Source organism: Hylobates moloch, unplaced genomic scaffold, assembly GCF_009828535.3.
Source record: "Hylobates moloch isolate HMO894 unplaced genomic scaffold, HMol_V3 SCAFFOLD_10, whole genome shotgun sequence".
Classification (NCBI taxonomy): domain Eukaryota; kingdom Metazoa; phylum Chordata; class Mammalia; order Primates; family Hylobatidae; genus Hylobates; species Hylobates moloch.
Genome location: NW_026652285.1, coordinates 45,798,798 through 45,814,720, shown reverse-complemented (window position 1 = coordinate 45,814,720; position 15,923 = coordinate 45,798,798). Strand labels below are relative to the sequence as shown.

General features: G+C 37.7%; 1 protein-coding gene across 1 annotated transcript in view; it reads right to left on the bottom strand.

The window, feature by feature from the left end:
• Positions 1 to 15,923, bottom strand: part of TMC1 (transmembrane channel like 1) — a 147,208-nt gene that overhangs the window by 17,882 nt on the left and 113,403 nt on the right. The window contains exons 14-15 of the mRNA XM_032164740.1: positions 10,884 to 11,012; positions 1,957 to 2,024 (exon numbers count right to left, since the gene is read on the bottom strand). Of these exons, the coding sequence (XP_032020631.1) occupies positions 1,957 to 2,024; positions 10,884 to 11,012 (197 nt within the window). The remainder of the gene's footprint in view (positions 1 to 1,956; positions 2,025 to 10,883; positions 11,013 to 15,923) is intronic.

Here is a 15,923-nt window from a genome sequence, read left to right as displayed (position 1 = left end):
ATTATATCCTCATGCTTCATAAAATAATGGAACAATTGTGTGTAAGGACCTTTGTGCAGAGTCAGCCTACTAATTTTACATTACACCTGCCCCACACCTCCCTCTACATGACATCCCCCTCCCTCATCAGCCTCCTAGGGTTAGGAAAAGAATATTTGTGCCAAGCATTGACGTGACAGTGAATAACAGAATAATGGTCGGTTTGCTTCTGGAACTTTGGAAAGTGTATGAATATCTTTGTATACTCAAAAAACGCAATCCCGTTCTAATATTCTCTTCAAACTAGCCAGAAGCAAGCTTGACCACTGTCTGAAGAATTAATAGACAGAAAATGACAGTGCAGAGATTTTGATAATGGATCTGCCCATGACAGAACTGGAAAAACATGTTAGATATTTAAGAATTTCAATATGAACAATAGTGGACTAAAATAGTTGCAAAATCACAAGTGAAACCAAGCAGGACAGCCATTATAACAGCTTTTCTGACAATAAAAACAAATTTCTAGGCCAATCTGTTGTCTTAACTCTGAAAGAACACAATAGACGTACAGCATATGTCTGCGTGAATGGTACCCGTGAGGCCTGAAGGATTTATGACACTTTGTGTAAAAGCCACTGATAGAACAGTGGTTTCTCATTACTCCCATAGCCGTGTTAGCCAGTTTCTGCCATGACAGCAAATTGAACTCCAGGAAATGAAAGCTCAGAACCCACAGAAGCTGCTCCCTCTACTTCTGTGTCAGTAGACGTTCCTCGGGCAACCTTGACTTTCCTCCCTGCTTGCAAAATGAAGGATGCATTTCTTTCCTTAGTGAGTCTGGACATGTGAGTCATACTTGGAAAATTTAGAAAGGGAGGGAATAAAAATTAGATTTTTAAACCTACCTGACAAAGGAGGAAACAATATTTTTATAATATCTTTTCCACATTGTTCACCTAGTCAGGCACAGGAATTTAACAGTCATCCCATGGCAGGACAATGGAGCCCTGGAGGGTGGTTTTTGTGTGACAGAAGCAAGACAGTTTTAGCATTTGCAGAGGGGTCCGGTGTCTGTCAGCACCCAAAGGTTTAATAATTCAGGACAGATCTATTTGTACAATATATGAAACTTGTTCAAAAACTGAGTCTATACTGGCACTTATAAATAGGACAATTATATGGTTGGTAGCATAATATTGTCTTAGGCACATGTCCCCAGGATAAAGTAGCCTTATTGTAACTGCTCATAGGCTGGAAATCTGAAGTGACAGATTTCCAAGACACATGGTCCTCAGATGAATTGGATGTCATGATTCAGTTTTTAAACTCAAAAATGATTTCTACTGTATCGACTCATCTTAACCTGTCAAGTTTATAGTGAGAATGCTTTTATTTGATAAAAGATATGACAACACTTCACACATCAAAAAAAAAATTCTGATGTGCCAATGGCCCTATAAAACAAATTACAAACTGAAGATCGTATTTTAACTTGACCTTCCTAAAACATGTGTTTCATCTCGACAAACTATTGGATTTGATAAGGTATTATTTTTAAAAGTAGCTATAAGTTACATTTTAAATGTATTTAGTAGTGACAACAAAATAAACTCGGTCTCTCGGAAAGGCCTTAGGTTAATTTATTTCATACTTAACATGTGGTAATGTAATTATTACTGTTTTAATATTAGATCATGGTGTCACAAAATATAGTCTTCAAATAAATCTGCCAATCAGAACACAGACTCCCATTATTGGATGAAGGAGTGCCTCGCAAAACAGAAAGACACCTTTGATGACTGACATTTAAGATATGAAAGAAAAGGAAACTATATACAGGCATCCACTTCGCAAAAGTAAATATGGAGTTAGACACCGATTGTGTTCTCCTCTAACACCAGGATTCAATGCTTTATGCAAAAATAACCTGGGAGGCTTTTCTGTAAGTGATAAGCTGCCCAACAGCTGGCCTACCAGATCATGCCTTGGTTGAAGATCAGAGCGAGGACGTTGCCACTGATGTCGAATTCGGTGTATGAAGGCTAGAGGAGACACAATGTTCATTGGGTTAGCATCTCACATGGTCAAAACTGAAAGGCAAGTGGTTCTGCACAGGCATGGCTAGGGTTTCAATTACTTCCCTTCAGCAACAATAGCAGAATAATCACTAGGATAAGTGACCAGATATAAATAAAACAAAGAAAGCACCTTTTTTTTTTAAACATAGTGAGACTCATTTTTAAATGCTGTCATCCAATGCTATGAAAGTACAGCAAGACAGGCTCTCTTATACACTGCTGGTGACAGTAAAAACTGTAGCAACCTTTCAGAAAAACAATTTGACAGTACATATTAAAAGCTTTAAAAATCTTATTCTTTTTGACTCTGTAAGAAAACTTCTAGAATCTGTCTTAATAAAATTATCTGATGTGATGATAAACTTTAACAAGCAATGATGAAACCACCTAGGTGTTGAACATTCATCATGTATATACAGTATATTTATACTATGATATATTGCAACGAATTACAATCATTTTGAAAGAGCATTTACGTACATGAGGAAAACTGTGCTCTAATGTTAAACAAAAAATATAAAGCCACACATTAATCAACTATATGAAACTACACACAAAGACTGGAAAATAATCAGCAAGATAGTCATACCTTATATGTGGGTGATGGACTATAGTTTTCCTTTTCTTTTTTAAGTTTTGCATATTAAAACTTTTTTCAACAAAAATGTGAATTAACTTTAACATAAAATAAATATAGCAAAAAATATATGACAAAAGCTTAAGAAGTTATTCAATTCAATGTCCAGTCTCCATGTCTTGGATAATAACCTTCATGCTCAGGGCAGCAACACTAGGCTGTTTTTTGTGCAGAGGAGCCACAAAAAAACAATAGAATGGAAGTGGGAAACTGTGATAGGGTGGCCCGTCTAAAGGCTTCCTGGTGATGCATAAGACATCCTAACAGGAGATTCTAACAATGGAGTAAATGCTAATTAGCAAGGGCAATAAAACTGGCTCTTATTTAATTTGGGACAGAGAATCAGAGGAGACTGACCAATTGGTAATAAGGGAATAAGAGAGCAGCAAATATGAAATGAGAGGGCCAAGAAGACCATGAAAAAGACACCAAGACACTGGCAGGTTCCTAGCACTGCTCAGATCCTATTATCTCCAGGTGTGCTTCAGACCACACATATCCGCATAACAGCTCCCTCCCCAACACACACACACATACACACACACACACACGCAAAGATGACTCAAGAAAGCCTCTGTTCCTCCCAAACCCAAGAACTCAAAAATATATTTGTAAGGAGATAGAATTGGTTCCTGATTTGGAACTCCAACAAAACCATTCCCAACTTTCAAATACTTGGCCTCAAGAGTCTCATGAATCCAGGCCTCAACTTCATCACTTTCCTAAAAGGCAGTATTATTCTCCTATTCAACTGAAACATAGGGACAATCTGCCTTGTAACAGATTCAGGGAAAGAACAGCAAGTATGGCATAACAGGAATGGTTAACCCTCAAGGTAAAATGATAGGATGATACATAATGAAATAATAAGGAGTCCTGTGTATTAAACAGAACAAAGATGACCTGGGTAACTGCAGTATCATTCTAGATACTGTTGAAGGACAGCTACAAACTGTTTCACTAGTTTGCAGATTTTCTAAAAGGGCAATGTTCACAAGAGGCAAAAAGGTTTGGTTAACAGTTTTTGTGCAGAAATCAGCAATGAAAAAAAAATGTGTCCTTCATGGAGAAAAATGAACTGCTTCTTATCTGGAGAACATTAACTCTGAGTCTTTTTCCTTCTGGGGGAGTGCCCTACTCTGGATGATCTTCAGCACTTTTCTCCTGGAGCCCTGTGTGATCACAGAACACATCTGAAAATGCTCACTCAGGTGGCCTGTACCCATCTGTTGCCTTGCAACAGCCTTTCTCTGTCTCTGTTTAAAAATCAAACCTTAAACCTTCACCTCCTTAGAATGGTGTCATGAGGCGGCCCACCAAACTACTGAACGTGGAAAAAACTCAATGTTTTAAATGTCTGTTTTCTTCACTCTCTCACAAGCACATAAACCTCCTGAGGGTCATTAGAGATGAGATATTTTATAACTAGTTGACTAGAAAAGCATAAAGGACACCCTAGGGTCCCTAGCTTCCTGCTGTGTTTGCAGCAGGGACAGCTGGAGGAACAAACCCCTTGATCTATAAATTGGCCTGATGTACAGAAAGGATACAGGGTGGCCATACTGGACCAAGTGTATTTGTAGAACAGACATTTGACTGGGATTCAAACCTGCATTTTAGACTTCACTCTACCATTTCTTAGCTAGGTAAGCTGGGCAGATCACTTTTTCTCATTAGGCTTAGTTTCCTGACACATAAATCAATAAAAATGAACTAGACCAAGGGTCAGCATACTATGGCCCATGTGCCAAATCCGGACCACCACCTGTTTTAACAAATAAATTTTTATTGGAATACAGCTATATTCATTCATTTATATATTATCTATGACTGGTACTAAAACAACAGCATTTAGCAGTTATAATAGAGACACTATGGCTTGCAAAAGCTAAAATACTTACTATCTAGCCCTTTACAGCAAAAGTTTGCCAAACTCTGAACTAGTTCATTTCTAAGATCCCTTTCTAGTCTAAAAATATGTTATTGGTTGAAAATTAGACCCAGTTATGAAAGAATTGCTTCTCTGTAAACACTTTAGAAATGGAATTTAACTTATGCAATAAACATAGAAGCTCTCACTTTAAAACTAAAACAAATGAGAAGGCAGAAAAACTACGCATATGTAGTATAAAAGTCAGTGCTCATTGTTTTAGAGGTAGGCTTTTATAAACATTAGGTTATGTTATATTTTAAATTTTTAAAGAAATACTTTAATAAATATAAATCAATTTGCAATATATTTTGTTTGTCTCTAAAATAGAAAAAGCTCAAAGGTAAAAAACGATTAGGGAAAAAGAAAAAAAACAGATTCTCTTGAACTTTGAGACCATAAAATTATTTGAATGAGCTAAGTGTAATAAATTCACTAATGACTGCTCATTCCTGGTAAGATTGTTGGGGGTCAGCACCAGAAAAGCCCATGTGGATTTGGGCTAAAGTCCATCATAGTCGAGGGATTGGAAATGATGTTTAATTTTTGGATCTTTGCTTGTAATGTGCTAGGTCAGTCATCCACCCAGAGGGAAGATATATGGTGCTCACTGGACAAAGAAAAGGCCTGGGAAGATCCCTTCTCTCTCTGCAAGTTTCATTATTTGAGGCAGATTCCAACCTGTGGATAACATGAAATGCAATTCAGGATCTCAGAGAGAATTAATTCTGTCGTGGCATGAGTTGCCTGACCTTCTCCACATAAATCTCATTTCTCACAGCTGGGATCACTCTGCTTAGAGCTGCAAGCTGGTCTGGGCTGTGGCTCCAGAGCAGTGGCTCTTCAGTGAAGTCCTCAGATGAGAGTCAGCAGCATCACCTGGGAACTTGTTAGAAAAGCACATTCTCAGACCTGGCCTCAGATCTACTGAATCAGAAATGCTGTTTTCACAGGTCCTCAGGGGATTCTGTTGTATGCTCACATTTCAGAAGCACTGATCTAGGACAAACTCTAGCCTCATCTGCTAGGATGATTGAGCACTTGAGGCTTTGTACTTCAACCCTAGTTGAGAGTAGGATCCTGTTAACTGCAGACAGATCCTGTCCACATATTCAAGGAACACTTAAAATACAGTCTGCATTGTCCCTGTTCCCAAGTTCTCAACGCCTTATGGGATGCTGATGATTTCTTCCTGATTCTTTATCATGCTACCTTCCCAAACTAATATATAGTATCTCCACGTTCCTAGCTAGAGAACAGTTGATCATCTAATTCTGTATCCCAGTTCATTTGCTAACTCCATTCTACCACAGGTAGTCTGCCTAAGCCTAGGAGCACTTTGAGTTCCAAAAGCCATAGGTTTAGTGTATGAATTATTCAAGTTTTGGCAGAATTTTTAAAATTTCTAGAGTCAAGCATTACGGTGTAAATTCAACATGATGGAAAATTGGTTGATGGCTTTGAAGGTAATGAGACTCGAGTTTCAGGCCTAACTCTACCACTCACCAGCAATGTGTCTCTGAGCAATTATTTAACCTCCTCTAAGCCTCAGTTTACTGTAAAGTAGGAACAATAATACCACCTCACAGCATTGCTGATATGATCACATGGAATAATACAGGTAAAGCATTTTGTAGAGTTTCTGATACAAAATAAGCAGTACATTGAGAGGTAATATAACACAATATAATATGATTGGGAATCCACTAAGGTAGTCAGTCAACTACATGCCTCTTATTTATGGATAATCGTGAGCACCCTTCATCAGACTTTAAAGAAGTCTCCCATCGCTGTTCCGCTATCACTTACGAGTGAGCAATGATCACCTTAAAAATACAACTGTGAACACCATGCTGAGTTTATTGAACATTCCCTTACCCTGTCATGCCCTGAATCTAATTCTATTTCTTCCTGAATATTCTTTACTTGCTTTGCTGGTAAATAGTAAGAATGGTGTCAATGAAAACTGAAGTGAAGATAAAGATATTCTGCATTGAACTGTTAAAGAAAACCCAAAGTTTACAAGAGGCCACACTTTGTATTAAATTAGAGCAGTTAAAATCCTTCCTAGGGACAAACTATTCTACTCCTCATGAACTCTTCTGAAACACTGAGAACTATGCTCTGAGAAGCCTTGGGAGATATTAACTTACATTACATTAACTTACATTGGCCTGGTAATCTGCTCCAAGCCAGCAATTTTTCCACCTCAGTTAATCTTCATAGGTTTGTTGTAATAACATTATGACCATAATTTTGTCTTGAAAAATATTCACAATCCCTTTAACCCAGCTTACTCAGATAGAGCCAGTACAGAATTCAGTACATTTAACATAACATTTTCGTCCAGAAGTGTACTTCATTGTCCTTATTATTCTCAGGCTACATAAACTTAGGAACCTCATTTCAATTCACAGATGCAATTTTTCATATGTTAAATACATGCACTACAATTGGTTGTGTCAAAATCCACCTAACTTTAGCATTCTATAGATCTCTGAATCTAATGCTGAAATCTGCAGAGTCTCTACAGAGGCTGTTGTAATAAAAGTGAATAGACTTTTTTAAAGCCCTCTACTGTGACTGAGCAATTCAACTCAGAGAAATTTATCATAAGAAAATAATTTGTACATCCACTATGATTTATCTATGAAGATACTTATGTACATGGATATAATTAAACGTCATCACAACACTTATTATCATAAGAATAATTAGACAGTTCAACTTAAAGCAAATTAAAAACTAATTAGATTAATTATACCACATCCACATACAGAATATTATACAACCATTTAAAAGGTATGTTACAAAACAACAGTTAATAGCATTGGGAAATGATCACTGTTAGGTAAAACAAATAAAAGCAGGTAACCAGTCTACTACCTATCTGTTTACACACATACATATATACGTATACAAATGTACATATGTGTATATTTATAAAAATCTATGTTACTATATATAAATATGTAGTACTCGTTATCTAATACTATTTGATTCAACAATCCAAATAATCTCATTAGTGGCAGAGATTACCTGTGATTTTTATTTTCATATTAGCTTTGTTATATTTTCCAAATTTTCTACAATAAACTGGCATTATTTTTGGAATTCAGAAGAAAAAAATCACGTGCTTTGTGTGTGTGTGTATGCGCGCACGCATGCGCGTAGTAGAAACGACCATGTTTTTATCTTTTATTTCTGACAAAATTCTCAAGTATGTCCTCTGCCCATCTCAGGTTGTCCTTCCCTTCATGACAGGTACTTTCTGAAACCATATTATTGATTAGCAGGTCTAGAAGAATAGCAGAGAAACATTCTTATTAGCCTTTTCTGCTCTAAAACTGCCTCATTTTAGTGTTTTTTTTGTTTTGTTTTGTTTTTATCTATGCCTGGATTGCCCATACTGTCTATCTCTGGGGCCCTGTCTTACACTTGTCCCTCCACTGGGAATTCCTTCTTTTGTCTCTTGAAATCCTGATCATCCTTCAAGAATAGTTCAAATGTCTCCTCCTCCGTGTCTGCATTTCTACTGATGCACGCCTGTCTCTCTCTATCTCTGTCTCTCTCTCTCTCTCTCACACACACACACACACACACACACACACACACACACTTTCTCTTCCAAAGGGCCATACAATTGATTTCTCTATTGATATTGGGAGCTTGCAAGAGAAAAGGGTGGTGAAGAGTATGAGGAACCGGAGAATGAATATCCCAAATGCAGATGGCGGTGGTTTCTCAACTCTAGCCAATTTCTCCCTAGTGGGAATACGGACTTAATGTTGCCAGCCTTTCAAGAAAAACAAGAAATCCATGTATTTTTATGTAAAAGTTCTCATTTTAAAATATTAGCTCATAAAAAATGAAACAAAAACAAACACCACCACTGGGCATACCAAACAAAAATATCCATTAGCCAAATCTACCCTGCAGGCCAAATTTGCAACCTCTACGTAAGTCTACATCTTCTACATCCCTGTATTCCTTTATCACCTAGCCAGAGTTTGTTCATAATCGCTTGCACCTAGTAGGCCCTCACCCGTGTAAGCTATCCATCTGGTAAGTCAATGACAATGGGATCTACATCAAAGATTCGTCATCCATCATTAATGTTTTAAAACTTGTTTTGATTCTGACAGAGCTTTTTTGAGCCTCCCAAAGGTAACATGGGAGAAAATTCCTTCTCTGTGATCTAAAACAGGAACTTGTCTTTTTTCCTGTACTTTCTACTAACCCAGGAACACTGTCAGCAGTCAATAAATAATAAATTACAGTCATTTAATTACAGCTTTTATGCATCCAGGTCATGTAATATTGACTTCATATTTGCAGTCAGATTTTCTGCCACTTAAGAAGAAAGCAGCCAAGGGATAAAAGGTAAGCACAAGCCAAGCAATGGTCTAAGGAAGAAATGGCAATTTTTATGTCTGCCTCAGAGGAGCTGAATCAGGCAAGGAAAATAGAAATGAAACCAAGCCAGCTGAATACCTCATAGCAAAGAATGGGAAAGCAACACAAGAGCATCCTGTATCTATAGCCATTACCTCACTGTGGTTCACTGAAGAGCATTACCTAACTGCTTTTGGCCAGTCCGAGGAGGCACTTTCAATGAGGATGGTGGAGATGACCTTATAAAAGGTACCATCTCAAAGTTAGACAGCCAGACAGATCTAGCCTGAAATCTTGAAAACAGTCCTAACTATTGGACTTATCCAGAGACTAGAGGGCAGAAGATAAAAGAGATAGAAAATCAGCTATAAAGGATATTCCCTCACTGGTGAGGAGAGAAGCATTACTGGCTCAATAACTCAAAAACATTACAAACACTGAGACTCCATGGGCACATGCTTCGAAGGAGGCAGAGTTCTGGCAATAGACAGTGCTGCCTTGATGGTGCAGAAATGAGGAGGTTCAACATTCAAACAGCCAGCCAACACATGGTGCCTGCTACATGACTCACATAGTTCAAATAAGAGAGGTCAGGGACTCTATTTTCATAGAGTATTCTTTCCAACAGAGGGAGATAGACTATGAGTACATTTTACAAGAGTAATGTCAAATAGATGCACATCTTATGAAGAAAACAGAACAGTATGTTGATATAAACAGTGCCTGATTAGCTACGTTAGAATAGGTGGTCAGAGAAGAGCTTTAAGGAGGTAACATAATAGCTGAGTCCTTAATGACAAGAAGAAACCAGCCATTCCCAGTTCTAGGGCAACAGCACCCCTTGAGGGAGAAACAGCAATTACAAAAGCAAGGACCATCTTGTGTTTGAGCATAAAAAGAAGCCCATGTTTGTGAACTTTACAAAGCAACAGCAAAAGTGGTAGCAAATGACTTGAGAGAGAAAGAAAAGAAGCAGATCATCCAGGGTACTGAAGGCCTAGAAAGGGATTTGGAAATCATTCTAAGTACTTGAGAAGCCACTGGAAGATTTTAAGCAAATGAGTACTACCAACCCCCCAGGTCATATTTTCCAGGATGACTGAAGCCAGTTTGACTGCAAAAGAGGACAGTGGAAACCAGGTTATGTGCTAGTCACAGAATGATGAGTGTGCTGTTGCCCTCAGACTTTGCTGGGGGACCGGAGGATGAGCATAGAAGGAAAGCTCGTGATAAAGTCAGCACCAGTGTGGTTCTGAGAAACCCGAGCCATTGTTTCAGGAAAAGAAGGCACCCCTGCCAGAATTCAGCTCCACCACTTGCCAGATGCATGACAGCAAACTAGGCCTTCCTTGAACCTTCTGCACCCTCTTGTGTGTGTCTCTATCAAGCTCTTATTAGACTGCGAACTTTGTGAAGCAAGTACCATATTTATCAAATCCTTTTGTTGCCTCCCCTCCCGCCACCTACTGTACAGTGACTGGCATACGATAGTATCCAGGAGTTTAGTAGAATTCAAAGGCATAAATAGAATATGCAGTTGATATTAGCCATCTTTCCCTAATAACTTATAGGGAGAAGGTGGGCTACAGGGCCAAGATTTACTGAGTTCTACAATTCAACTAACAAGTTCGGGTCCATTGCTTTTGCTATCTTGTGCTAATTTTACTAGAATACTGTAAACCATGATACTCAAGTCTGACCTTCTCTGCATTATAAATGTACTCATTGGTCTTCATTTATTGGCACCTAAAAAGGTGATCCCATCCACTAAACTCTATGATGCCTTTCTCTTATATAGTGTGTATAGATGATGAATTACAAAGGAAAAACCTTATTAGAGCAAAATTAACATCATACTTACATATCCGTACTCCAAGTCCCAGCACCAGCAATAATTGCAAAACCTCACAAAACATGCCCTTAGAAAGTCCCCAATGAGGATTGTGACGTAGGTGGTCAGAACATCAGAGACTGTCAGCCGCACAAACTCCTGTTGAGATATTATCTCTGTTAAAACACACAGTTCTGTCTTCAAATGGTCCTAGTGTTGGTATTAAATCTGTCATGTTTCTAAAGAAGTATTGGCTTGAAGACTGCAATTAGTGGCAAAAGAAGAAAACAACTAGTTATATCAAGTAAATAAAAAATATTTCACCCCAACTTTATTACTTAAAAAATAATTATTTCCCATTTACTAAATCAAAAGTTTTCTTCTTACTGAGAAATTATATAAGCATGATACAAGAACCAAAAACAGGAAAATATTGGCCACACAGCAGTTTAAAATTTTATGTGGTGAATAGCACTACTTACAGACTTGAAAGATAAATGTGGAAAAAGTGCTTGCAACATATATGATAGAGGGTGAGTATTGCTAACACATTAAAAGATTTTACAAATCAGTATGAATATAGGTGGGCAATCCAATAAAGAAAGAAACCAGCAAAAGTCACAAATTAAAAATTCACAGAACATATACAAACAGTCCATTAAAACTGAAAAATACCTAAACCTCACATAATAAAAATACAAATAAAAAAGAGTTGTTGCCTCACAGAGTGATAAATGTAAAATCCATGCTTCTTCATATTGGTGAGTGTGGTGAACTAGCACGAGCATAAACTGATGGGGAAGTTAAACTGGGCACAACGTTGGGAAGAAATTTGTTAAGATCCATCACATTTTAAAGTGTTTGGAGCTTGATCAAGAAAATCCACTTTTAGAAATGCCTATGACAGCAATATTCGCACACGTGCACAAATCTATACATACAATCATGAAAGTACTGCTTCTTCCAGATTAAAAATGGAAAAATTCAAATAGCTTGGGAAACTAATTAAATAAAACAAATTAAATATCTGCACAATGGTATATTGTAAGCTCCTAAAACAAAATGCTATCATGATGCTGGATGCATAGCTATGTGAATATATTAGAAACCATTGAATTGTGCATTTTTAAAAATTTTTTATGTCTTCTTTTTTTATTTTAAGTTCTGGAGTACATGTGCAGGTTCGTTACATAGGTAAACATGTGCCATGGTGGTTTGCTACACCTATCAACCCATCACCTAAGTATTAAGTCCTGCAATCATTAGCTATTTTTCCTGATGTTCTCACTTCTCCCTTACCCCCACCAGGCTCCAGTGTGTGTTGTTCCCCTCCCTGTGTCCATGTGTTCTCACTGTTCAGCTCTCACTTATGAGTGAGAACATGTGGTGTTTGGTTTTCTGTTCCTGTGTTAGTGTGCTGAGGATAATGGTTTTCAGCTCCATCCACGTCTCTGCAAAGGACATGATCTCATTCCTTTTTATGGCTGCACAGTATTCTATGGTGTACATATAGCACATTTTCTTTATCCAGTCTATCATTGATAGGCATTTGGGTTGATTCCATGTCTCTGCTACTGTGAATAGTGCTGCAATGAACATACGTGGGCGTGTACCTTTATAACAGAATAATTTATTTTCCTCTGGGTATGTACCCAGTAATGGGATTGCTTGGTCAAATGGTATTTCTGGTTCTAGGTCTTTAAGGAATTGCCACACTGTCTTCCACAATAGTTGAATTAATTTACATTCCCACCAATTGTGTAAAAGCCTTCCTATCTCTCTGCAGCCTCACTAGCATCTGTTGTTTCCTGACTTTTTAATAATCACCATTCTGACTGGTGTGAGATGGTATCTCGTTGTGGTTTTGATTCGCATTTCTCTAATGATCAGTGATGTTGAGTTTTTCATATGGTTGTTGGCCGCATGAATCTCTTCTTTGAGAAGTGTCTGTTCATGTCCTTCACCCACTTTTTAATGGAGTTGTATTTTTTTCTTGTAAATTTGTTTAAGTTCTTTGTAGACTCTGGATATTAGATCTTTGTCAAATGGATAGATTGCAAAAATTTTCTCCCATTCTGTAGGTTGTCTGTTCACTCTGATGATAGTTTCTTTTGCTGTGCAGAAGCTCTTTAGTTTAATTAGTTCTCATTTGTCAATTTTTGCTTTTGTTGCAATTGCTTTTGATGTTTTTGTCTTGAAATCTTTGCCCATGCCTATGTCCTAAATGGTATTGCCTAGATCTTCTATGGTTTTTATAGTTCTGGGTTTTATATTTAAGCCTTTAATCCACTCTGAGTTAATTTTTGTATAAGGTGTATAGACAGGTTCCATTTCAATATTCTGCATAGGCTAGCCAGTTTTCTCAGCATCATTTATTAAATAGCAAATCCTTTCCGCATTGCTTGTTTTTGTCAAGCTTGTCAAAGATCAGATGACTGTAGGTGTGTGATCTTATTTCTGTGTTCTCAATTCTGTTCCACTGGTCTGTCTGTCTGTTTTTGCACCAGTACTATGCTGTTTTGATTACTATAGCCTTGTAGTATGGTTTGAAGTCAGGTAGTGTGATGCCTCCTGTTTTGTTCTATTTGCTTGGGAGTTTCTCAGTTATAAGGACTCTTTTTTGGTTGCATCTGAATTTAAAAATTTTTTTTCTAATTTTGTGAAGAATGTCAATGGTGGTTTAATGGAAATAGATTGAATCTATAAATTATTTTGGGCAGTATGGCCGTTTTCACCATATTGATTTTTCCTATCCATGAGCATGGAATGTTTTACCATATGTTTGTGTCCTCTCTGATTTCATTGAGCAGTGGTTTGTAGTTCTCCTCGAAGAGTTCCTTCAAGTGTGTCCCAGAGATTCTGGTACATGGTCTCTTTATTCTCATTAGTTTCAAGGAACATCTTGATTTCTGCCTTCATTCCATTATTTACTCAGGAGTCATTCAGGAGCAAATTGTTCAATTTCCATGTAGTTGTGTGGTTTTGAGTGAGTTTATTAATTTTGATTTCTAATCTAATTGTTCTGTTGTCTGAGATACTGTTTGTTATGATTTCAGTCATTTTGCATTTGCTGAGGAGTGTTTTACTTCCAATTGTATAATCATAAAATGCCCAGCAATTTCCGTACACTCAATAAATAAAAAATGAATGAATGATAGTATTCCTGTGTCTATTTTTGGACATAATTTTTCTCCTTCCAACTCTTTGTCTCCTTTCCTTTCCTAAGGCAGTTCTTTGTATGTATGTATGCATGTATTTAGAGACAGGGGTCTTGCTATGTTGCCCAGGCTGACCTGGAACTCCTGGACTCAAGCAATCCTCCTGTCTCAGCCACCTGAGTGGCTGGGACTACAGACACATGCCTCCATGCCCACCCTTTCCAGGCAATGTTGAGCTCAGATTCTAATAACTAGTATCAATTAGAGGAAGGCTATGAGGAATATTTTTAGGTTTCTACTGCCAGGTCTAGAAGGCTTCCTCAGGTAAGAAAACATTTCAGAGTGGTTTGGAAGTCCTCCATATCCTCTTAAGCATCCTCATCCCAAAGGTTGAAATTCTATTGCTTCCCAAGCAGTGACCTAACTTTCACATAAAATATCTGAAGAGGATTCAAACATTGTAAAAATGTTAAATGTTTATTCATATATCATAGGAAAATATATTCTAAAAGAAAGGGAATCCAAACAATGGTAGCCCAGCCAATCTCAAGGATATCATCCTAGTTCCTTGTGTGCTTGTCAGGATGGGGAGCACAGCCCCCACACAAGCCTCCTGCTAAACTCCACACTCCACACCTAAAAACTTTGCACACATGACGTTAGTTAAAATGCCTGGGCAGCTTTGATCAATAAAGCTAAAGAAATAATTTATTAATAGGTGAAGGGAAAACAACAGACAAGGAACATCATAAAGGGCCACCAAATATAGACATTGCAAGCAGGAGTTTGGGGAGTGTGTGTTGATGCTAACTGGGGGACAATTTAGCACCATGAACAAAGACACAAACTCTGTAAGCAGACTATGTAGGCTAAACTGGGGCTCCTGTCATTGACTTTCTCAGAGATCTTGAGCAAATTACCTAAGTCTCAGTCTTCTCATCTATAAAATGGAAATAATAATATAACATATCTCAGAATGAAACGTAAAAATTTGAGGAGGAAATACTTGGCACATTAGCCATTTTATCTTCAGCTGTTGCTTTCTCCCCTTCCCCAAAGTGGAGACCTCAGGATACAGCTTCAAAGAGGAATGGCTCTGCTGCCCACCTATCAAATCCATTGCGGATGAAATTAAATGATTGCTTGGGAATCTGCAGAAGTAAAGGAGCAATCACATTATCCTATATTCAAAACAATAAGTGCTTTGAGTCTCATAGCGTCCTTGGAGAAAATCAAAGCAGAGGGTATACATGGAGGAGAAGAGGAAACATCTGTAATGCTCTCACAGAACAATGAATGAGGGTGCATATCTAATATTACATGCAAAGCAGCTGCCTTTACTATTTTTGGAGGCGTATTTTTCAAGCAATTGAAGAATAGAAATTTTAGATGCATGGATACAGATATTGATCTCTTAAAGGCCAGACCTTGCCAGCACTCAGATTTGTTATGTCCTATATGTTCTTTTTGTTCCCAGAGATTCCATCTGCCTAATCAACATTCCAGTCAGAACCACAACCCCTTTTCCCTTGACCCGCTTCTGCAGACTTTCCCACTAGAGCTTAATGCTTCCTTGGAGAAAGGAAGGTGAAAGATAAGGGGGAAATCCAACTAAAATGGCAGTAAGAAAATACGATGAAGCAAGGAAAATCACTACAGACAGGTTTAAAAAAAAAAAAAGACAAGCAGCATAATCCACGGGCTTCCAAGGTGGAAGATTAACTAAATGGTATTTCTTTTCTTTTAAGTCAGTATGTGTGGGACTATCACAGAACCGTCTGCATCTGAAACATGAATATTCTCCTAGATTGCATTCACATTCCTATCTAATTAATTCATTCCTTCACTCCAGAAGTGGCCAGCTCAGATCCTACTCTTTACAGCTAATTCTATTAATCCCATTCAACAGGTG